Source organism: Saccopteryx bilineata, chromosome 1 (genome assembly GCF_036850765.1).
Source record: "Saccopteryx bilineata isolate mSacBil1 chromosome 1, mSacBil1_pri_phased_curated, whole genome shotgun sequence".
NCBI lineage: Eukaryota > Metazoa > Chordata > Mammalia > Chiroptera > Emballonuridae > Saccopteryx > Saccopteryx bilineata.
Window position 1 is genome coordinate 154,322,916 of NC_089490.1, and position 24,006 is coordinate 154,346,921.

General features: G+C 51.5%; 1 protein-coding gene across 4 annotated transcripts in view; it reads left to right on the forward strand.

The window, feature by feature from the left end:
- SH3GL1 (SH3 domain containing GRB2 like 1, endophilin A2) overlaps positions 1 to 23,995 on the forward strand; it is a 45,232-nt gene extending 21,237 nt beyond the window's left edge. Inside the window, exons 2-11 of one of the 4 annotated variants that reach the window (XM_066275610.1) lie at positions 5,183 to 5,340; positions 17,579 to 17,647; positions 17,923 to 17,995; positions 19,665 to 19,808; positions 20,286 to 20,419; positions 20,615 to 20,773; positions 21,077 to 21,180; positions 21,787 to 21,911; positions 22,111 to 22,170; positions 22,664 to 23,995. In XM_066275610.1, coding sequence (XP_066131707.1) covers positions 5,335 to 5,340; positions 17,579 to 17,647; positions 17,923 to 17,995; positions 19,665 to 19,808; positions 20,286 to 20,419; positions 20,615 to 20,773; positions 21,077 to 21,180; positions 21,787 to 21,911; positions 22,111 to 22,170; positions 22,664 to 22,860 — 1,071 coding nt within the window. In that variant the 5' untranslated portion in view covers positions 5,183 to 5,334 and the 3' untranslated portion in view covers positions 22,861 to 23,995. Of the gene's footprint in view, positions 1 to 5,182; positions 5,341 to 17,578; positions 17,648 to 17,922; positions 18,112 to 19,664; positions 19,809 to 20,285; positions 20,420 to 20,614; positions 20,774 to 21,076; positions 21,181 to 21,786; positions 21,912 to 22,110; positions 22,171 to 22,663 lie in introns of those variants that run through there. The other 3 variants (XM_066275591.1, XM_066275599.1, XM_066275620.1) reach the window with 3 other exon arrangements.
- The last annotated feature ends 11 nt before the right edge of the window (positions 23,996 to 24,006 follow it).

Sequence of the window (24,006 nt, forward strand, 5' to 3'; positions counted from 1 at the left end):
TCCTAGTTGCATGACTCCAATTGTTCATTGATTGCTTCTCATATGTGCTTATAGAGGGGGGGTCGGGGGCTCCAGCTGAGCCAGTGACCATGGGATCATTTTGATGATTCCATGCTCAAGCCACATGAGCTGATGTTCAAGCCGGTGACCTAGGGGTTTCAGACCTGGGACCTAAGCATCCCAAGTTGATACTCTATCCACTGCAGCACTACGAGCCAGGTAACACTTGTTATTTGTTGATGTATTGATGATAGCCATTCTGACAGGTGTGAGTCTGACAGGAGTGAGGTGATGTCTCTTTGTGGTTTTAATTTGTGGTTCCTTGATGACTAGTGATATTGAGCATCTTTCATATGTGTGTTGGCCATCTGTATGTCCTCTTTGGAGAATTTTCTATACAGGTCCTCTGCCCATATATATTTTTTTTTTTTCATTTTTCTGAAGCTGGAAACAGGGAGAGACAGACAGACTCCCGCATGCGCCCGACCGGGATCCACCCAGCACGCCCACCAGGGGCGACGCTCTGCCCACCAGGGGGCGATGCTCTGCCCATCCTGGGCGTCGCCATGTTGCGACCAGAGCCACTCTAGTGCCTGAGGTAGAGGCCACAGAGCCATCCCCAGCGCCCGGGCCATCTTTGCTCCAATGGAGCCTTGGCTGCGGGAGGGGAAGAGAGAGACAGAGAGGAAAGCGCGGCGGAGGGGTGGAGAAGCAAATGGGCGCTTCTCCTGTGTGCCCTGGCCGGGAATCGAACCCGGGTCCTCCGCACGCTAGGCCGACGCTCTACCGCTGAGCCAACCGGCCAGGGCTGCCCATATTTTTTTAAAAGACTTTATTCATTTTAGAGAGGGGAGAAGGAGTAGAGAGAGAGAGAGAGAGAGCGAGCAGGGGGGTGGAGCAGGAAGCATCAACTCCTATATGTGCCTTGACCGGGCAATCCCAGGGTTTTGAACCAGCAACCTCAGCATTCCAGGTTGATGTTTTATCCACTGTGCCACCACAGGTCAAACCTCTGCCCATTTTTTAATCATATTGTTTGGGGGTCTTTTGTTGTTAAGTTATACGAGTTTTTTGTTGTTGTTGTTGTTTTTTGTTGTTGTTTTTACAGAGGCAGAGATAGACAGGGACAGACAGACAGGAACGGAGAGAGATGAGAAGCATCAATCATCAGTTTCTCGTTGCGCGTTGCGACTTCTTAGTTGTTCATTGATTGCTCTTTCATATGTGCCTCGACCGCGGGCCTTCAGCAGACCGAGTAACCCCCTGCTGGAGCCAGCGACCTTGGGTCTAAGCTGGTGAGCTCTTTGCTCAAGCCAGATGAGCCCGCGCTCAAGCTGGCGACCTCAGGGTCTCGAACCTGGGTCCTTCGGCATCCCAGTCCGACGCTCTATCCACTGCGCCACCACCTGGTCAGGCTATACGAGTTTTTTTAATATATTTTGGATGTTAATTCCTTATTGAATGTATCATTTGTAAACATCTCCCATTCAGTAAGTTACCTTATTCCTTTTGTTGATGCTTTGCTTTTCTGTGCAAAAGCTTTTGAGTTTGATGAACTTCAGTTTATTTTTTGTTGTTGTTGACCTTTCCTGAGTAGACATATCCAAAAAGATATTTATAAGGGCAATGTCAGAGAGAGTACTGCCTAAGTTTTCTAATAGGAGTTTCATGGTTTCAGGTCTTACATTTAAATTTGTCTTTAATCCATTTTGAGTTTATTTTTACATATGGTGTAAGAAGGTGATCCAGTGTCCCCACCACTATTTATTGAAGATACTCTCTTTACCCTGTTATATGGGGTGGGGCAAAAGTAGGTTTATAATTGTGAGTATGCAGTTTACTCATCATTTATTAATTATTGTATTATTTTTCATACAAACAACTGTAATCTTACTTTTCCCCACCCTGTATATCCTTGCCTCCTTTCTTGTAGAATAATTGTATACTAGTACCATACTCTTTTGATTATTGTAGCTTTATACTATAGTTTGATATCAGGGAGCATGATGCCTTCCACTTTATTTTTTTCTCAAAATTTCTTTAGCTCTTTAGGGTCTCATGTGGTTCCATATAAATTTTAGGATTAGTTCTAATTCTGGAAGAATGCCATTGATAGTTTAATGGGCATTGCATTGAATCTATAGATTGCTTTAGGTAATAAAGACATTTGAACAATATTAATTCTTCCAATCCATAAATCATATTATTGTATCTTCTAGGAAACTTGTGTTTTAAGTCACTGAATTTGTGGTGTTTTGTTACAGTAGCCATAGGAAATCACATAGGTCCACACTGTTTTAATGCCTTGTCCTACTAAAGGTTTTGAGCTCAATCTTTAATGGTATGTGCTTGTGGGTTTTTTTTTTTGTTTTTTTTTTTGTGCTTGTGTTTTTTTCTTGTGTGTGTGTGTGTGTGTGTGTGTGTGTGTGTTTTATTCTTTATTAGCTCTTGTCTCCAACTTAATGACTGAAGTTAGCACGAAAATAGGACTAGTTCCTTCCCTTTGGTCAAGTTGACTTGTGGTTACTGTACTAAGAGGAGGTTTTCCTAAGCCGTCTTCAGATGTCAGGCATCTGTTCCCAAGGCAGCCCTTAGCTCCTCTGTCCTCTGTGTTGGTGCAGACCCCCATGTCTTCTTGCCTTTGCCTTTCTCACATCTTGTCCCTTTCTCCTTTCCGCATCCAATTTCAACCCATCCTTCAAAGCCAAGTCCAGAGTCATCTCCTTATGAATCCACCCTGGTTTTTTCCACAAAGAAGAAAGTGTTTTTCCCTGTAGGTTTATTATCAGAGCTCATTATGTTATCATTTTTGTGTGCTTATGTTATTAATCTTTTTTTTATACATACCTGTAACATATTTAATAGTAAATATTTGTTAAATGTATAAGAGCAACCTTCTTGAAAGGGGAGATCTGGTCATCTGACTTTGACCCCAAATGTTCAGTTTAGGGCAGGAGAGTGTCCCAAACACACAGTGGCTATATGATTGAAATAGGGTCAGTGAGTGACACAGGGTCCTATGACAAGTGCCCTGTAAGGAAAAACCAGGGGTGATTCACAGGGAGGTGACTAGGACATCAGCTTTGGATTTGGATGTAGGAAGCAGAAAGGAAAGGAGGATGGGATGCAAGGTTTCCTGGCAGGCACTGGAGCTAGGCCTCTGGGTCAGTGGCCTGCCCTCTTGTGTTTCATCCTTTGTCCAGGAGTCCAAACACTGTGGGTTCAGTCCTATCATGGGAGTGGTAACTGCCACAAATGCTGGGTGCGACGAAGAAACCCTGGCTGCTAAACCATCATCCTTGAGTGGAGAGATTTAAATATTCTCACGGCTCCTAGCTCAGAAGTGGCCACACCAGACACATCACACTAACTGCAGAGAAGTAAGACCTGAGAAGGAGGGCAGGGCAGCTTTTCTCCTGCAAAAAGTAAAAATAAAAGGTGAAAAACCATCTCCACTGAGGATGCCTTGAGTCAGCACTGTACAGCCGTCTTGGCAAATGCAGCATGACCTTCTGACTTAGAATGGAGGAAACCCTCATACCCAAAGTGTATGCGTGGCTTCCTGGAAGATATGCACCATCTGGAAGGAAAGAGAGCAGGATATCCCAGGGGTAGAAATCATGTTAGCGAGGACAAAGGAGAGAACCACTTCAGGTGATCAGGGATGGCCAATAGGCTAGATTGTTTGGAAGAGGAAGGGATGGGCTGGAGACTGTTGTACCCAGGTCGGACATGGTAACATTTTTTTATCAGGTGTTACTGTCAATGGAGTATGGGGGGATTTCCTACTCATCTTTCTTCAAACCAAGTTATTTTATCTCCTGGCACTTTTTTCCTCCCTTTACTCCAAATAGAGCTTCACAACTGTGTATCATGGTTGCCCATCAACAAATGTACTTGGGCCTGACCAGGTGGTGGATAGAGCGTTGACCTGGGACACCGAGGACACAGGTTTGAAACCCTGAGGTCACTGGCTTGAGCGCAGGCTCACCAGCTTGAGCATGGTGTTGCTAGCTTGAGTGTGAGATCTAGACATGACCCCATGGTCACTGGCTTGAGCCCAAGGTTACTGGCTTGAGCAAGGGGTCACTGGCTATGCTGGAGCCCCTCCCCACCCCCGGTCAAGGCACATATGAGAAGCAATCAGTGAACAACTAAAAGTGCCATAACTGCAAGTTGATGCTTCTCATCTCTCTCCCTTCCTGTTTGTCCCTCTCTCTCAACTTGTGTGCAAAAAAACAAAAACAAAAAAAAAAAAACTTGGTACTGTGAGCTTCTTGGAGTCTGGGTTAGACCCTGTTATTGATCTCTATGGCCTTTTGGTACAATGGGAGAGTGAGCATTCAGCCTATTATTGACACAGATTTTATACATATCCCTTTGTGTGGGGTGATGTGTGTGCAGAAATATGGATCCCTCATAGAAAGGCCATACAGGATGTTTTGTTTCCTCTTAATAAAAAAGAGGCCACACTACACCCTTCATTCCAGAAACCCCAGCATTTTTACTGCCCCCATTAACTAGGCCACTGAGCAGACCCTGCTTCTGAATGTTGCCCATGTCCTGGACACCACCACAAACTGCTCAAAGCCTTCCTCGTTTCATTCCTTCCTCCTGAGGGCATCACACAGCCTAGGGCAGGCTCCTGTTTTATTTTTGTTTGTTCGGGTTTTTTTGGTGACAGAGACAGAGACAGGGACAGACAGAAAGGGAGAGAGATGAGAAGCATCAATTCTAAGTTGCGGCTCCTTAGTTGTTCATTGATTGCTTTCTCTTATGTGCCTTGACCGGGGGGCTACAGCAGAGTGAGTGACCCTTTGCTCAAGCCAGTGACCTTGGGCTTCAAGCCAGCGACCATGGAGTCATGTCTACGATCCCGCGCATTCAAGTCAGATGAGCCCATGCTGAAGCCGGAAACGGTTTCGAACTTGGGTCCTCTACATCCCAATTCAATACTCTGTCCGCTGCGCTATCGCCTGGTCAGGCAATTTGTGGTTCTTAAAGCGTATTAACACCCAAGTCCCCACAACACATCATTGTCATTACCCTGTTTTACAGTTAAAGAAACTGAGGCTTAGAGGGGTCCACATTCTTATTTAAAGTCACAGCCTGGTAAACAGAGTCAGGTGCAGTCCCCTGCATTCTGCAGTCTAAACCCCATTTCATTCCTGCATTGCCTCAGGACCTCGGGCACACCATTGTTTTGGCTTGTTGCTAACACCTGAAAGTGAGTTTGTGGAGAGTGGTGTCTACACACAGATGCTTGCCCGAGCACCCACTGGACATCAGGCCTGTGCTGCTCTACTGACTCCATCACTGTAGCCAACACTGCTGATGACGGCAAGTTAGTGTTTGGGGACGGGATCTGTTTGGGGTAGGAAGGTGAGTGGAGTTGCTAGAAAGAATTTGAGTTTTAGGGTAGGAGTAAGGGCCCCTGAGAACTGTTCTCTATGGCCAGAGGTGGGTTCTGGGCAGTCTGGGTGCTCACCCATCACTGGGGCATGAGAGGTTGTGTCATTGAGTTTGTGGTTGCAAAGCCTGAATTTGTGTCCTTAGAAAGGAAGGGCCAACCTGCTCTTTTTGCTCCAGGGTGGATGGCAGCTATGGGACAGGAGCAGTTCACCCTGGTGACCACCTGGAACTGCTTCAACCTCCTCTTCAGCCTCATTGGTTTTCTCATCTGTGTGCTGAGATTGGACAGTGATTCTGAGATTCCTTCCACCTTCATGTTTCTAAGACTTGACTTTTCAATTTAGAAGGGCAGGTGTCCCTGGACAAATAGGATGAGGTACAGATGAAGGCGTGGCTGTGCAGGTTAACAGGACACTGGCATCTAATACATAGCCGTGGCTCCTAGTGCCCATCACTAACTCATGGTAGGGGCTGGTCTGCACTGCCAAGAGTTGGTTGTTCTGGAATCCTGTCCTGTCCAGGTGCTGCTGGTAGTCACATCTGAAGAAATTGGTCTTGGTGACTGAGCCACCGTGGCTGTGAGTCACCTGTCACCTGAGTCTGTTGTCACCACGTTGGTGTGGCAGACAAGCAGTGGAGCCAGGTGAAAACACGTTCCTCAGTGCCCACTCAGAGCTTTTGCCCAGGGCTTTCTGGTGGAGGAGATTCAAGGCCATGCTCTGTTCTCCCCAGCAATCCCCCGGGGACCTAAATGTGTTTACCCACACACGCCTCCCTACTTCAGCCTGGTGTGTGTTTTAAGCCATTTCAGTTTGCTTTCAAAGCCAGTTTGCCTGTCAGCCTTCCTTTTCTTTATCCTGTCCTCTCACCGCAGACCCTTTGCTTTCATGAGGGTTCCTGTTGATAGGAAACCAGTCTGTTCTGGGAATGGGGTCTTCTGGATTAAAGCCAGCCTGGGTCTGGCTTGCTCAGATTTTTTCTATTTATTTATTTATTTAGTATTTTTCTGAAGTGAGAACCAGGGAGGCAGAGAGAGAGACTCCTGCATGTGCCCAACCAGGATCCACTCAGCTTGCCCATGAGGGGGCGATGCTCTGCCCATCTGGGGCATTGCTTTGTTGCAACCAGAGCCATTCCAGCACCTGAGGTGGAGGCCATGGAGCCATCCTCAGTGCCTGGGCCAACTTTGCTCCAATGGAGCCGTGGCTGCAGGAAGGGAAGAGTGAGATAGAGAGAGAAAAGAGTGAGGGAAGGGTGGAGAAGCAGATGGGCACTTCTCCTGTGTGCCCTGGCTGGGAATCGAACCCAAGACTTCCACATGCCAGGCCAACAGTCTACCACTGAGCCAACTGGCCAGGACAATTTTTACTTTTTTTTTTTTTTTTTACTTTTTTTTTTAATTCATTTTTATTGGAGAGAGAGAGAGAGAAGAGGGGAGGAGCAGGAAGCATCAACTCCCATATGTGCCTTGACCAGGCAAGCCCAGGGTTTCGAACCGGCGACCTCAGCATTCCAGGTCGACGCTTTATCCACTGCGCCACCACAGGTCAGGCCAATTTTTCCTTTTTATAACTTTTCCTGAACCTTTGCTTTCTGGTGTGGGAGCCTGCTGTGGGCAGACCTTAGGTGGCAAGTAGGGAACTGGATTGGCAGCCTCTGTCCAGAGAGCCAGCTGGACTTTTAACTGCCCATAAAGGAAAATTGGGGTTAGGGGGTGGACTTTCATCCAGCCATCTGCCTAGTCTGTAGCCCTCCCAGAGCTCAGCCACTGTGGAGTGGTGGGATGAGATCAGGCTCCCCATGAGGTCATATTAGCTAAGCACTTTCTGAGTTTTAGATTTCACTCTGAGCATGGGTACAGCAGTGACCAGCTGCTCACTTTGAGCTCATAGTCCAGTGGGAGGGGGGCCGTAAAGAGATGGGAAAGAGGTGGGTACCTTTGTGGAACAAAAAACTTGGCCCAGGGTAGCCTGGTTCAAGATAAGGTCCAAAGGGGGCAGCAGTGAGAGAGGAGGTGCCATAGTGTGATGAGAGAGGTAACTAGCAGCCAGGTCACTCCTGCCTGGGTAAAGTGGGCAATGGAGAATCAGGAGAGCTTCCTGGAAGGGGTGGCTTCTCATGGAAGGGGTCTGCCTGACTTTGGCGGCCCAGTGGATAAAGTGTTGACCTGGAACACTGAGGTTGCCAATTCGGAACCCAGGGCTTGCCCAGTCAAGGCACATACAGGAAGCAACTACAGGTCGATTCTTCCTGCTCCTCCCCCCCCCCCCCCATGAATAAATAAAAATCTTTTATAAAAAATGGAAGGTGTCTTCGAGACAGGGAGACAGCATCTGTGTTCTAGGAGGCAAGATCTGTGGGCTTTTAGGTCAGTCCGATGTTCACCCTAGCTTGTCATTGTTAGGATACCCTTGGCCCCTCACTGAGGCTTGTGCTTGAGTCCTACAGCCTCTTGTGCTGCATTAGGCTGTGGTCACAATGTTTGATGCAGAGGGTGTTCCAGTGCCTTCTGGAGGCTGGGCAGCTCTATGCCTCACAGGATTTCCAAACCCTATTTCCTGTCCCTTTCTGAAGAAGTACTCTTTGCATCAGCTTTGCATTGAGAACAAATCAGTTTGCGGAAGCACCTTATTGTTTCCGTGCATAAGTGTAGCAGAATCATGATCTGTCAGCCAGGCCATAGACTGGTGACCAGACCAGCACCTCTCCGCGGTGAACCCAACTCACTGTTAGTGGTATGGAGGGCACTGCCCTGCCAGACCGGTCTCAGGGGATGTATTGACTCATTTGGTTGTGGGTTGGGTGTTTCTTTTTATAAGTTTTCATCTGAAATTGATTTTCCCAGTTGTGTAACATGCAGCTCTTCTGCCTTGTCCCCAAGAAGAGAAATTAAAATGCACAAGGCTAATGTATATCCAGGCATTTTAGCTCTGGCGAAAGGTCCAGATGCGACTTGTTCCTAGGAGATGAGCCGTAAGTGATTTCTGACATCTCGGTTGGAGGTAAAAACCCTCTGCTGGCTTAGATCAGGCCTGCTCCCAAGGTCCCCGATCTTTGATTCTTTCTCAGCTCCTGCAGGCATGCCTCCCTCTGCAAGCCATAAGAGCTTCAATTAGAAGCTGGCTTTCCTCACCTGAGTGAGAGAATATGGAGCCTTCCCAGCACCCATTAGGGACCCCTCTTCCCCAGACTCTTTTCTTTTTATTATTTATATATTTATTTTTTACAGACATCAAGAGAGTCAGAGAGAGGGATAGATAGGGACAGACAGACAGGATGGAAAACAATGAGAAGCATCAATCATCAGTTTTTCGTTGCGACACCTTAGTTGTTCATTGATTGCTTTCTCATATGTGCCCTGACCGCACGGGCTACAACAGATCGAGTAACCCCTTGCTCAAGCCAGCGACCTTGCGTCCAAGCTGGTGAGCTTTGCTCAAACCAGATGAGCCCGCGCTCAAGCTGGCGACCTTGGGGTCTCGAACCTGGGTCCTCTGCATCCCAGTCCAGTGCTCCATTCACTGCGCCACCACCTGGTCAGGCTCCCCAGACTCTTTAAATTAATCAGGGACCTGGTTAACCATGAGTGACAGCAGGGGACAGTTTTTGTTAAGTGCTTCTGCTTCCTTTTGGGGAAACTTAGCAATGTCTTAATGGAAATCCCAGAATTGCCAATCATCAGAGTTGAACCTGGGCCAATGTTCTTGTTCATAGATGAAGAAATTGGTAGGGCTGCCAGAGGAGCCGGGACTGGGAGCTCTCGTGCCCTGACCCTAGGCCACCAACCACCTTGGTGCTTTGGGAGGGTGCTCAGGGCCTGGCCTCTGGCCAGGCTGGTTTAGAAGGAAAACCCCTTTTTTACTGAGACTGCCCTCTCCTCCCACCATCCACATGAAGGTGAGGCCAGGCAGGGTGTGGGTTCCTTATCATCCCGTCTACAAGAACCACTGAGTCACCTGTGGGAAGGGAGGGAGGCACTTCCCTCAAACAGAACAACCTGAGGCTAAGGCACCTCACAAACCATCTGTGTCCGCCCAGACCCACATTCTTGCTTTGTGACCCCATGGTCATAGATCTCCCCCAGCCTTCTGGTTTACTGTGCTACTGCACCTTCATTTTATTAGCCACTCCTTTGGGAGATGAGGAAAGGGCCATCCTGAAAGGAGGGAGCCCGGGCTTCGCCCATACTCCCCTCTGACCCTGTCCAAGAGAATGCCCTTTGTTGGGGGCAGAGCAGACAGCAAGAGTTAGCCCTTCAGGGAGATTTGGGTGTAGAATGTTGGGCCAGTCAGTCTGTCAGATGGTATCCACCCCACCCATGCATGGTATTGGGCATTATGCTCATGCCAGCAGAAAGCAACACATGGGGTGTCTTAAGAATTGCCATCCACTATGGAGGACAAACTTGGGATGCGTGGCATGCAGTTAGAATTCAATAGTGCTCTAAAAGGCATGGTGAGCTCTAATAGGAAGTCATGTGCAAGCCCAGGCCTCTAAACTCACAAAGCAGGGATTAGGACGGAGTGGAACTGATAGGCAGGGGAAGAGGGAGAGCAGTCTGGAGGCTGAGGCGCAAAGACTGGACAGGAGCCTGGAGAGGGTGGCAGGTCCCAACACCTGGAGGATTCTGGACAGTTTGGGGCAAGGTCTGGGAGGAGAGACCAACCAGGAGGTTGCCTAGGAGTCCTGGGAAGTAAACTGATGTCAGTCCAAGCCAGGGTGGGGGAAGGCCTGGTTCAGGCAAGTTGAGGGGTTTCCAGGGACTCACAGGGGCCCTTAGGAAAGATTCCGGGCTGTTTAAAGCTGGTGCCACAGTCTGAGGCCTCAACAGAAGAGCAGTATGACAGTGGCATGAGGGGTGGGTCAGGCACTTGCGGAGGTCTGGCGACTTTGCTCTCAGCAAAGAAAAATTCTTTGTAGCCTGGAGCTGAAGGGGCAACTCTCTTGGTGTCCGCCCTGGGGGAACCTCTGGCTGCAGGTACTGGGACCTGCAAAAGGACGCCAGGGTTTTAAGAGGAGAACTCAGCTGCCCCTTGGTTAAATCTAAAGGAGCTTTGTCATTTGGATCACCACTCCTTTTTTTTTTTTAAGATTTTATTTATTGGTTTTAGAGAGAGGAGTAGAAAGCTTCAGCTCATAGTTGCTTCTCATATGTGCCTTGACCAGGCAAGCCCAGGGTTTCAAACTGGTGACCTCAGCATTCCAGGTCAGTACTTTATCCACGGTGCCACCATAGGTCAGGTGGCACCACTCTTATCTTGACAGGCACTTTGTGATTGCATCTGCCATTACCACTTCCTCTAAAGTCAGTTTCTTCCATTAGCCAGTTCCTGCTTTGCTGCCAGTGCCCATGCCCTGTCCAGCTCAGACTCTTGGATTAAGCCAGACAAAAGACTTTGAGAGGGTTTTTCTTGCTTAAGCCCCCCCCCCCCCATTTTAACAGCATGTGCTAGGCAGGGAAGCCTCAGCTGAGGCTTCATGTGAAAGCTCACTGCTTTCCAGATAACAGAGCTATCATCCTGTGCCAGCCAGACAGTCCTGAGATGCATATGTGCTAGCAGGTGGGGAGCTTGAGCCACCCTGACAAGTGATATAAGTGGCCAATGCTACCAGTGGCAGAAAACTACCTAGACTGTAAAAGGCCAGGTCTGACCAAGGCCCCTGTGCCAGGCTCCTCTCCACAGCAACATCCAGCATCCCCTCTGGCTGGACACCCAGCAGCTGGCTTGTCACTACAGCCTGGGGGACCTGAGGGTTCTGCCAAGAAAATGCCTTGGTCTCAAAAGCCACTCTCCTGCCATAAGTAGGTTCCCAACAAACTAGTGACACTCTGCTTAGAGGTGTGTCTGTGGGCCCATGGCTGCCTCTTGGGACCTGATCCTAGTGGTTGCAGTGTCCAGTTTGGGGTTTCCACATGAAAAGTAACTTTAGAAACTTTTTCCTGGTTGATCATTTCCACCACTCCCATTCACAGAGCTACTTTTTAAAAATATATATTAACTTTGATCGCTGTGTGGAGAGGAAAATATGTGCCCAGAGGCATGAAAGGTATCAGCAAATCCAGGGAAATTTTAGAGTTCCCAGTATGCCAGAGTAAGTTCTGACTTGTCAGAAAACGCCTCCCTCAGTGGGGTTTAACAAAGGGGTGGTGACTTTCTATGTCAGTCAGCTCAAGTGTTTACTAAGGACTGTGTAATGGATGAGGTCTCCCTGGCTACCAGAGCCTCAGTCTTCCTGCTCACTAATCTTGGGTGATTTCTAATTTCCCGATTCCTCCCTAACAGGGGATGAAGGTCAGTTTGGGCACAAATGGTGTTTTTGTGCCCTCTACTTGTGCGGCACCTTCTCCCTCGTTCCTAAGGGTGGCAGCCGAGCCCCATGCCTCATGGCCTTTACTCTCAAGAGCCACGTGGGAGCTGCAAGCTGCCTGGAATCAGTGCTGCCCCCATCAGCAAGCATTTCATAATTGAACCATTCACAAGCGCCTTAGCTTTGGAAGTCATTCTGAGTATCTCTGTAATACTGGGAGCCACTGAAGGTTTCTGGGAAGGGACAGACATGTTGGGACTAGGAGGCTTCAGGGCAGCCAGTGCACTGCACATGGCTAAGCTCACCTCAGCAGAAAGAGTCTGGTTAGCCAAAGAACACGCCATCTTGTGTTTCAGTCAGCATCTCTGAGTTGGGGGTCCAGAAGCACAAGCAGAGAGAGGAGATCAAGAAGGCCTGTGACTTTGTATATCAACTGGGCAACAGACCAGCTGGGGCTGTGCCCATGTCATGGACTCTGAATCACGAGACGGGAGACTAATGGAAACCAGAGAGGTTGCTCAGAGGTGTTTGGCACACATCTCTTCAGATGTTAGGAGGACAGAAGGGAGGGTAGTCTCAGTTGGGTTTAGTGGCGAACGGATCCTCCCTCCCTTTTTCCATTCCTTTGCCATCATCACAGCTCAGGAATTTCTCAGCCCTGCCCAGGATCATCACAGTCGCCTCTTGGGGCCCAAATCCAGCTCTCTGTACATGGGGTACAGCCCTTGGAGGCCCCACACCCTTCCGGCCAGGCTCTGCGCAGATTTAGTCTTCACCCCATTCCATCAATGATCAGTTTCCCAGCTTGGGTTATGGCATGTGACGGACTGTCCAGTCTAGCAGGTCTGGACACAGTGTACCGTTCCACAGCCTTTAAATTCTGTCATCCCTCAGTGTTTGTTTCCTCATCTGTAAAATGGGCGTGCTCGTCTCTGCATTGTCAGTTGAGTAAATGTGACAACCAACATCATGCAAGATTGTGACTCATGGTGCCTGGCACATGGTGGACCTGGAATGGCAGCCCTTGTGTCCCTGAACTTGCATCTCACCCAGAACACCCTCTGCCAGCCTGGCCAGGGATTGCCCATGGGGGCCCTGCCCTTCCTTTGAAGTCCAGTGGGGTCAGCACTGGTCTCTGGAGTCCATCCAGCCAGGAGCAACTCCCTCTACCATGTTGACATGTTTACTCCTCCCTGAAGTTCTTGTCACATTTTTCTCTGTGTTGCTGTTAAGTCTGACGGTCTTGTCTCCCTTGCCAGAGGAGTGTTCCTTAAGGCCTGGACAGTCTCCAGGCCTTCCATACTCCTCTCCTGCTTCAGACACGGTTCAGCACATTACATGGCTGTTGGCTAGTGCTGGCCTGTTGACCCCTCCTCCTGAGAGCATTCACTGACTGCAGCCAGAAATGCTCATGCCTGAGAGCCAAGAGTCCTAGCACCTCAGTAGGGAGGGCCAGTCACTGACCCATACCCAGCAACGGCTCTTTTAAGGGCACACAGGAAGGTGACTGCACCTGGACCCTCAAGGCCATCTCAGTACCAGCCATGGTCTCCATGCTTGTTGCTCTGGTGGATGAAGGAGCTGCTCCATAGCCCGGCATGGCAAGTGTCACCCTCATGCACTCACAGATAGGCAAGGAGAAGCCAGCCAGGCAGAGGCAGGAGGGGAAGCCTGCCCCTAGACTCTGGGAGCCCCAGGTGTTACTGCGTCATGGAGAGCTGCACATGGTCACCCAGAGCATGATATCTGGAGAAGGCGTGAGGACAGAGCAGGAAATGTGAAGCGCTCACCCTGGACAGCAGGACCCCAAGCAGCCCTGCTTTATCTCCCTGTCTCTCTGCTCCTTCATACCATCTCCCTCCTCTACCTCTTTTTCTTAAACTCTTTAATTCATGAAAGTGAATTGTCTGCCTGGATCACAAAACCTGCAGCTTGACCAGTTTATTTTCTGTGTGGTATTTATCAGGTTTCCCTGAGGAGATGACTCAGTTACAAGGCCTGTGGTTGGCACCACCATCTTGGCAGGATTCAAATTGCTCTTCCAACTGCCACCAAGTGGCCATCACAGATGTGCCTGTCCATTGAGGGCCAGCCATCACCCAGCACTCTGGCTAAAAGCTTCACTCCAACGGCTGCCCTGACATATCTTGGCATGCAGCATCTTCTCAGTTCTTTTTGTGAGCTGTTCCACTGCATTTTCTCTCTTCTGTGCATCAGAGTCCTTGCTCCTCTTCAAAGACAGCCAGAGGTCTAGAATGCATCTTTGAAATAACAGCACCTTCTCCAATTGATTTTTATTTGTAAGTGCCCATGAGCCAACACGAGAACAGAAATCATGTAGGTGCTATGGGCTAAAGCCCCACCTCCAATCCAGGCCTGCTCAGTTCACAGGTGCCATTGTCAGTCAATGCAAGAGCCTTCAATAAGCCTGAATGAGTCTGCCCATCTCAACTCACTTGCAGGCATTTGTTGTAAATATGAGGATTTGGAGTCCAGATGGGATGGGATCTGAGGGTTCCTGGGAGAGCAGCCTGAGTGGGTCGGGCATTTGGGAACATGAACAGGACTGGGGCCTCTTTTACTTGCTTACTGGCAGTAACAACCTGTATTGTCTATGCCCAGTTTCATCTTAGGGGAACATGGAGCTCTGGACCTCATCCTATCCTGGAAGGGCCTGCAGCATGGGTTGGGTGCAAGGCACACTCTTCCCAAAGGTTAAAAATGCTAACACAGTGGCACAGTGGATAGAGCATCAGCCTGGAACAAAGAGAACCCAAGTTCAAAACCCTGAGGTTCTGGCTTGAGCGCAGGCTCATCAGCTTGAGTGCGGGGTTGTTGGCTTGAACTCAAGGTTGTTGTCTTGAGCAAGAGGTCACTGGCTCAGCTGGAGCCACTGGTCAAGGCACATATGAGAAAGAAACCAATGAACAACTAAGGTGTCACAATGAAGAATTGATGCTTCTCATCTCTCCCATCCTGTTTGTCTGTTTCTATCTGTCCCTCTATCTCTGTCTCGCTCACTTAAAAAAATATATATATAATACATATATTATATATATATACTATATATATTATACACACACACACACACACACACACTAATATGGTGTGATTCCATCTGGTAATTTCTAGGAATGGTACCTCAAGAGAGAGAGAGAGAGAGCAAAGCAGGGGTTGCCTGGGGTAGCAGCAGGATTGACGGTAGACGGCCTGAAGGAACTTCCTGCCGTGCAGGAGGTGCTGCTGTGAAGCAGGGTTGAGGTGCTGTCACTGAAACTCATCGAAGCAGGCACTCGTGGTGGGTAGGTCATGTGATTGGGCCATTTAATAAAGATAAAGCTCAATAAGCCATTTCAAAAGAGACAAAGGCAGGTAAATACCCAGAGGTGTCACAGAGCAACACTGGGCATCACCTGGCTGGCTCCCCTCCTCCACACCACCACCAGGAGAACTCCTGCTCTAGGCCCTTTGTGGAGCATGTAGTCACTGAGTGCTTGCCTGAGGCCTACACTATGCCAGCACGGGGAATACAGCCACCAGTCAGGCAGGGATGGGCTTTCCTCCTGAACTTACCTTAGGCACTAGGCAGACAAAAGGAACAGCTAGTTCCAGGTAGAAAGTGAAATGTGGCATGCAGGCAGCACCAGACAGGGCACAGGAAAGCCTAAAGCTAGGGCTGGCTGAGGCTGGGATCTGAGAGATCAGGAGGCAGTCTCATAAATACCCAAGAATTGTCCAATGGACAAGAGACTGTCACCATGTCTGACCAAGTGGCAGCCTCTCCCGTAGTTACTTCTTAGCCCTGAGTTCCACCTAGCTGGGGCACCATAGCCCCAGCCTCCTGGTGTCTGCAGAAGGTTCCATAGGGCCCAGTCTGGCACCTGAACTGGGGCAGTCTCAGAGGACATTTTGGCTTGGCCTGGGCCCTGTGTTGACACTGGTGTGGATTTTACAACCACAACCATTGTAGGGCTCACTGCTGGTGATTCAGGCTCTGACCCAACCAGGTGGAGCTCAGTAGGCATTGCTTTCCACATATCACCAAGGTCACAGCGCTGTGTGAGAGGGGGCAGTGGTTACCCAACTGCCCTGGCAACCTCTGCGAGGTGCTGCAGTCACACAGGCCTCAAATAGCAGGGCATAGTCCCTCCAAACAGGGAGCTTGTGGGGTCCCTGGCTTTTCCTTAGATGTGAGAGGAAGAGCAGGCTTCAGTCCTTAGCCTGCTGGACCTCTCCAGGGGTCGTGGTAGTTCCTTCAAGGCCTCCCAGGGACCCAAGCACAAGGGTTGCCAGGTAAATCTGGCCCTAGTTGGGTAGCCTGAGAAAGTTTGGAGGGTTTGGGAAAGCTGAGTCCTGGGTTCCCAGGAGAGGTAGGGGGAGGTAACACTCCTGGAGGGTCTGGAAGAGGCTGCAGGGGCCCTCCCTGGAGGAGTTGCCCCTTCAGTGCCCTGCACTAAGCAGGCTGTCTGGCCCCAGAGCCCTCAGCACAGAAGGTGTGTTTTCAAGCACCAATGCTTCAGCTCCCCTCCCAGTACACCACAAGAGTGTCTCACGTCAGGCAGCTAACTCACTTCCTTCTCTGGCAACCACCAAATTTGAGAATGTCTTATTTTCCCATAATCAAAAGAAGTGAAACTGCCCCATGAAATAAAGTGGAACACCCCCAAAACACCTGGGGCAGACATGGTCTTTTCCTTATGAAGTCGTTAGCAGTAGCTAGAGGGCAGCCCTTGCCTCTCCGGTGAGATCCCTTTGATGGTACACCACAGACAGCATACAGCCCAACAGGTCTAGGTGGTAACAGTCCCTAGGGCCAGTCCTCCACACCAGCCCTGCTTCCTTCCTGTCCCCCTTCACTACAGTGGTCTCCTCTCTCACCTGCACCCAGTTTCCTTCCAGACTTCTCAAGTGCAGCCAAGTTGAGAACCGCTGACTTTCAGAGGCTAATTGTCCCCTTCTCTTTTGACCCCCAGTGAATGGGAGACAACAGTTAAATACAGACAGGCTAGGCTTGTCTTGGAGTACTGCTCAGTTCTCTTGGAGAGACAGGACACATGGGGAAAGTAATAGTGGTCAGAGGGGTAGGCAGTGTGGGTACCTAGTGCTCACCGTATGCCAGGCACAACCCAGAGTACATACATTCTTGCAGTGGGCCACAGAAGCCAGAATAGTGGGCCTTTGAGTGCACACCTGTCACCCCATTTTACAAAGGGGAAAACTGAGGCCCAGTGAAACAGTACCCAGGATGACACAAGTAGAAGGTGGCAGACCCGCCCTTGCATGCCAATGATTTGGTCAATCCTGCAGACTGGCAGCTGCTGGGTGTTTTCAGGAGCCCCCGGAGGGGTTTTTGTGAGTGGGTGCAGATTACTGCCATCTATTGAGAAATTGAGTGTGTCTGTGATTAAACGGATCACACCGCTGTTCAGATGTGTGTGCTTGCACACTTGTGTGCATGAAAAATGACTTCCAGGCACCAATACATCTGGCTCCAGCAGGGAGTATCTACCTCCCTCTCAGCTCTTGTCAAACATAGCACTTCCCATGTTCACTCAGCCATGGGATCGCCTCTCAGGTATCTCCCACCCCTGACTTGGAGGATGCATTTTGGGGTAAGTGCCAGACTCAGTAGTCCCTGATACTCCTTCCAAGGTGCTCTGCCCTTGTGGATTTGGAGCCAGTTCGCCCAGCCAACCTTCTTGCCACTGGCTGGTGAATTCAGCATCGCTGGGAAGCCATCATGTGTGTCCTGACCGCTCGGCCTCCCACTGGCAATGGACATGGCATGGCTAAAGGCATCCTGGGGCCACCTCTCCTCCTTTTCTGAGACTCAGTCTTACTTTCTTCTGTTCCTCAGCTCGTCAGTGAGAAGGTTGGAGGGGCTGAAGGTACCAAGCTTGACGATGACTTCAAAGAGATGGAGAAGGTAATGGGAGAGGCAATGTGCCCTGCCTAATGCCTGGCACCACTTACCAAGACCCTCATGAAGCCCAGCTCTGACATATCTGGTGGGTGGGGTGGGGGTGGAGGGATAAGGCTTATCAGGATGGATTAGAATTAGCCCTCACAGCAACACCTAGTTCTTAAGTGGGCTCTGAGGCAGGCGGAGACTAGGGAGCAGGGCAAGGGCTGTCTGAGAGCCCGATTTGGCCTTGGGTGCCCCGGTGGTTTTGAAACCACACATGCTGCCTCTCTTTACAGAAGGTGGATGTTACCAGCAAGGCTGTGGTGGAAGTGTTGGCCAGAACCATCGAATACCTGCAGCCCAACCCAGGTAGGGGCACCAGCTAACAGTGAGGGGTCTGCCCCTGACGCCCCACGTCTCTGTCAGTCAGGAATCTTCCAGTTACCAGAACATGAAGAGGGATCACAACACTGAAATGCTATGGGGTAGGTGGGTTTTAGACATGACTGATCTAGGGTTCTAAACTCTGTCCTTGGGGTCATGCATTTCCTTTCTGCTTCATCTGGCAGCTCTCATCCTTGTGTCATCCCTAGCCTTAAATCACCCATGAAGCTAACAGTCCCACCAGAAAAGACATCTTCCCTCAACTCCCAACTGACTCATTGGACCAGTTTGAATTGGGTGTTCATCCCTAGTCAGGCCCCAGCCACATGCAACTAGGATGAGAGGGAATTGGGGACCTTCCCTCAAGGAAAATCCAAAATGCTAGTTTCCATAGCAGGAGGCAGTAGACACGGGACAGATAGCAAACCCATGTGTATGCATTCAAGGTCTGTGCTAGGGACAGACCCAAGTGGGCAGATGTGCAGGCACAGCTCCTTCCCCAACCTAGGCGGAGATCTGTCTCTGCGATGCTTCTACCTGCCCACCACCACTTTTTTTTTTTTTTTTTTTTTTTGTATTCTGAAGCTGGAAACGGGGAGAGACAGTCAGACAGACTCCCGCATGCGCCCGACCGGGATCCACCCGGCACACTCACCAGGGGCGACACTCTGCCCACCAGGGGGCGATGCTCTGCCCCTCCGGGGCATCGCTCTGCCTCGACCAGAGCCACTCTAGTGCCTGGGGCAGAGGCCAAGGAGCCATCCCCAGTGCCCGGGCCATCTTTGCTCCAATGGAGCCTTGGCTGCGGGAGGAGAAGAGAGAGACAGAGAGGAAGGAGGGGGGGTGGAGAAGCAAATGGGCGCTTCTCCTATGTGCCCTGGCTGGGAATCGAACCCGGGTCTCCCGCATGCCAGGCCGACGCTCTACCGCTGAGCCAACCAGCCAGGGCCCACCACTTTTTTTTTTAAGCGAGAGAGACAGAGAGAGGGACAGATAGGGACAGACAGGAAGAGAGATAAGAGGCATCAGTTCTTCATTGTGGCCCCTTAGTTGTTTTGATTGCTTTCTCCTCTGTGCCTTGACTGGGAGGCTCCAGCTGAGCCAGCCCCCCCTTGGGCTTCAAGCCAGTGACCATGAGGTCGTGTCAATCCCACCCTCAAGCTAGCGACCCAGTGACCCTGTGCTCAAGACAAATTAGCCTGTGCTCAAGCCAGCGATCTTGGGGTTTCGAACCTGGGCCCTCTGCGTCCCAGGCCAACACTCCATCCACTGCACCACCTCCTGGTCAGGCCCACCACCACTTTTTTAGGGTGCTGTTCCACCTAGCCAATGAGGGGAGGGTCTCAGAGCCAAGCTCCAGGATGAGGAGGCCCTGGGGGTTCCTGAAGAGCCGATCACTTCTCCAGCCCACTGCCCATGATCCTGTAGCCATAAGAACAGAGGAGGGAAAGTCTGTCCATGGAGTTCTCATAACCTGGTCATCAGCAGGTATAGCAACCAAGGTGCTGTGGGCCAAGGGAGTGCTTTAGAAATAAGTGGGCCTTGGGGGAGGGGGTATACCCAGGGCAGAGGCAGCTGGTAGCACTGGCCAAGGACAGGCCGAGTGGCTCTGGAAGAGGCCACTTACATGCCCACCCGGCCCATTCTGTTCCAGCCTCACGGGCCAAGCTGACGATGCTCAACACTGTGTCCAAGATCCGTGGGCAGGTGAAGAATCCTGGCTACCCACAGTCGGAGGGCCTGCTGGGCGAGTGCATGATTCGCCACGGGAAGGAGCTAGGTGGCGAGTCCAACTTTGGTGAGGGCCACCACAGGGCCTCAGCAGGGTTGCATGGGCAGGTGGCCAGGCTGAGGGAGAGAAGGCCAGAGCTTCCTCGTACTGACAAGTAGGAGGGCACTTCCCTCCTATAGCTCCAGAATCTTCTCTAATCTGGCTGGTCCCCAGATCAGGCAACTGAGGCTCCTGAGAGAGCTCTTCAGTCCCCCCCACGGTGGTGAGGGAGGGTCCTAGCATTGCCTACAGTATCAAGGCCAAGGGAAGCACCCCCACCCTCCACCACAGCTGTTCAAGGCAAATCTCGTCCCATATAAAAGGGTGGAAGGGCGGACTGTTTGATATCTTGTCATTACCAGCCCTAGGCCACTGCAGCTCAGATTCAGACTTTATAGTCTGTTACTCTAAATTCTGGTTCAGGTGCTTAGCTTTGGGATCAGTTTAGAAGTTGGCCCAGGACTCCTGTGATGGCTTCTTCCCCGACCCCCTCCCCTTGTGCAGGCGATGCCCTGCTAGACGCAGGAGAGTCCATGAAGTGCCTAGCCGAGGTGAAGGACTCCCTGGATATAGAGGTCAAGCAAAACTTCATTGATCCCCTCCAGAACCTGTGTGACAAAGACCTGAAGGAGATCCAGGTATGCCTTGATGGCCTGTCCCTCATCCCCACCCCCCAGTACAGCCCTCAGGGATCTCTCATGTGTCCCTCACTCTGACAGTGAGCCCCTTCCCTCTTGGGCCCCAGCCCAGCCCACCTCCGTGCATACTTGAAGTTGGAAGGGCCACAGGGCCTTGGGGTGGCCCTGCAGTGTGCTTCTCACCCCTGCCCCCAGCACCACCTGAAGAAACTGGAAGGCCGCCGCCTGGACTTCGACTACAAGAAGAAGCGGCAGGGCAAGATCCCTGATGAGGAGCTGCGCCAGGCCCTGGAGAAATTTGAGGAATCCAAGGAGGTGGCTGAGACCAGCATGCACAATCTCCTGGAGACTGATGTATGTCCATGGGCCTGGGGAGCATCCTTGGGGAGCCCCTAAAACAAGAACCCATTGCCCAGCGAGGGTGCCATCTTCCAAGGGCTTGGTGCCAGTTTAGAGGGGGAACAAGGACCAGAGCAGGTCAAGCATCCAGCCCCTGAGGCTTTAGTCTCTTCAGGCCCTTTGCCCTTCTCTAGCTGCAGCTCAAAGGTCAGCCAGACCCAGTCCCTGGAGCAGTCTGGGAAGGCTGTTTCCAGGAGGTGGCCTGGAGGTTGGGGTTAGAGGGCAGTCGCCTCTTCAGTTTTGGCTGGTTACTTGCAGATTGAGCAGGTGAGTCAACTCTCTGCCTTGGTGGACGCCCAGCTGGAATACCACCGGCAGGCTGTGCAGATCCTGGATGAGCTGGCTAACAAGCTCAAGCGGAGGTGAGCCCCTTCCCGCTCTGTGCTGGACAGGAAAAGCTCTAGAGTTCCTGCTGTGGATTCCCGGGCTGGCCCCTGGATGCCCCACGCCACACACACCTTCCCTGACAGCTCAGCCCTGTACAGAACCTGGGGGCTGGCTTTCCATAAACAATCTCCAGGCGTGAGGATGGGAATGGGGACCCCGCAAGAGTAGGGCCTCTTCGGGCTTGTCCTGCCTGCAGGAGAGGATTGGAGTGGCATGAGGGTGGGAGGCAGCCTGAGGAGGACAGGAGGCAGCTACCCAGGGCTCACCCCAGGAACCCTTCTTCCACTGCCAGTCTCCTTGGTTGGCAGTGGTTCCCTTGTGAGACCAGGAAGGGGCGAGGGGTGCTTCAGCAGGACCCAGCCATTTGAAAACCTGAAAAATGCCTGAGTCAGGAGAGCCAGCCCAGGAGGTCCCCCAGGATTCCACTGTGTGTTGTGTTTACTTCATAGCCTCCTTAGGGCCTCACTTCCCACGTAGCACCAGCATAAACAACTGAGGGGTAGGGTGTGTTCCCAGGCCTTGAATACCCTAACTCATGATGTAGGCCTTGTGGCTGCTCACACCTCTCCCTTCACGTGCAGGATGCGCGAAGCCTCTTCACGTCCGAAGCGCGAATACAAGCCTAAGCCTCGGGAGCCCTTTGACCTTGGAGAGCCTGAACAGTCCAACGGAGGCTTCCCTTGTGCCCCAGCCCCCAAGATCACAGGTAAGGAGCAGGTGGGGGGCCATGGTGTCCCAGAGCCTCAGAGACAGGCCCCTTGGGCATCCCCCAGCTCGTGCCTCTATCCAAATGGTCAGGCCAGGTGCCTCCTGCCCAACCACTCACCCTCTGCAAAAGGGGCCCCCAGTGATGGGAACCAGGCCCCGCCCCAGCACTCAGCCCACCTGTGTGTTTTGTCTACAAGCAGCTTCGTCATCTTTCCGATCTTCCGACAAGCCCATCCGGACCCCCAGCAGGAGCATGCGTAAGTGTCCCCCTGCCTGGGTTTCTAACAGTGCCTTCCAGTCTATTCTGGAAGAGTTTTTGACTTCCCATCTCTAGTATAAGTGGGGACCCACTGTGGTTGGTTCTGTCAGCTCTTCTCAAGCAGGGAAGGAGTTGGATAGCAAGTTCTTGCCTCTGTGGGCCTCAGCCTCCCCATGAGAAAGAAGGGCTGCTGTGAGCATCCAGGGCACCTACTGGCTCTGCAGTCTCTCAGTAGTGCCCTGAGGGTGCTGGGCATTCTGTCATTTTAATGCTTCTAAGTGTCTCCAGATTTCCCCCGGAGCATTTTGGTAATCACTCACAGAACCCTTCCCATCTTTCATATCACTTGCTCCTTATTCCTATCAACTGTGGGGAACAAGAGGAAGGAGCAGCTCTTGTAGGGGAAACTGAGGCACTGTGAGAAAACAGGAGCAGGTAGAGTCTTAGTTGGACACCCAGACCTTACACCCATCCCCTCTGCCTATCCCCAGCACCCCTGGACCAGCCGAGCTGCAAGGCACTATACGACTTTGAGCCTGAGAACGATGGGGAGCTGGGCTTCCACGAGGGTGACATCATCACACTGACCAACCAGATTGATGAGAACTGGTACGAGGGCATGCTCCATGGCCAGTCGGGCTTCTTCCCCCTTAGCTATGTGGAGGTGCTGGTGCCCCTGCCTCAGTGACAGTGTCAGCCTGCCCACCCTCCGTCCAGATCACCTGTATTCCACTTGGCCCAAAGCACTCCTCCCCGGGCCTCCCGAGGTACTCCTGGGGCATCAGGGACTCGGGGTAGCAAGGCCAGCTGGGAAGACCGGGGGCCCTGTTTACACTAGTGCTCATCCATAGTGGTGGTAAGGGTTCCCCTCCCGACTCCGTGCAGCCATCTGGGCCTCCAGTGCCCTGAGGGGGCTAACACTAAGGTGCTCTTAGAAACACTAACTTCCTCCTGCCCCCTCCACTCACAGAGACACACATATACCCTCCACCCCTCCACACTGGGGCCCAGCCCACCCCACCCTGACCTGCCCATAGTGGGAGCAGATTGAAAGTCTATGATGGGTGGTCCAAGGAGGCCATGGTCGAGGCTCATCAGCCGCTTTTAAATTTCCCTTAAGACACTTCTCCTCAGGTGCCTGCACAGCCACAGATGCCATCTCCGTAGGAGAATCTCATGCAGGGGTCCTAAGGAGCCAGGTCCCCTAAGGACAGGCCCTCTCCTCAGCTGCAGGGTGTTGAGCTCCACACCCCCATGCCCACTACCCTACCCTGGGCTCCCTCAGTCCCCACCTGCAGGGTGCCCTACCCCCAGCTAAGCACATGGAACATTTCTGGTACAAACGGCCACCACCAGCTATCGCATACACTGACTTGCCACACATGGGACCATGGGAGCCCCCAGCTTCCTTTTTGCTGAGGACCAAGCACAAAAGCTTTGATAATCAAATGTTCTCAGACTCCTGGCTGCTGGGGCCATCCCCCTGTTGACTGTCCCCAGCTGTTTCCAGACCAAGGTAGGCAGCTGCTCAGGCCAGCAGGGCCCTGGCCCTGCATCCGCTTCCCCTCTTGCCTAATCCAAATTGGCTTAGTGGGGGGACCTCTGGCCTGGTTCACATTCCCTTCCTCCAGTAACCCTGCACAGCCCCCAGGACACCAGGTTCTGCTCTTACCCAAGGCCCCCCTCACCACCATGAGTGGGAGAGACACAGGCATCCAGACCAAGAAAAGCAGCATAGCCTTGGTCACAGTCTAGGGCAGATGAAAATGTAATCCTGATTGTTTTTGGGTTGTTTTTTTAAATATTAAACATCTCTTTCTACAGTCTCTTGCCT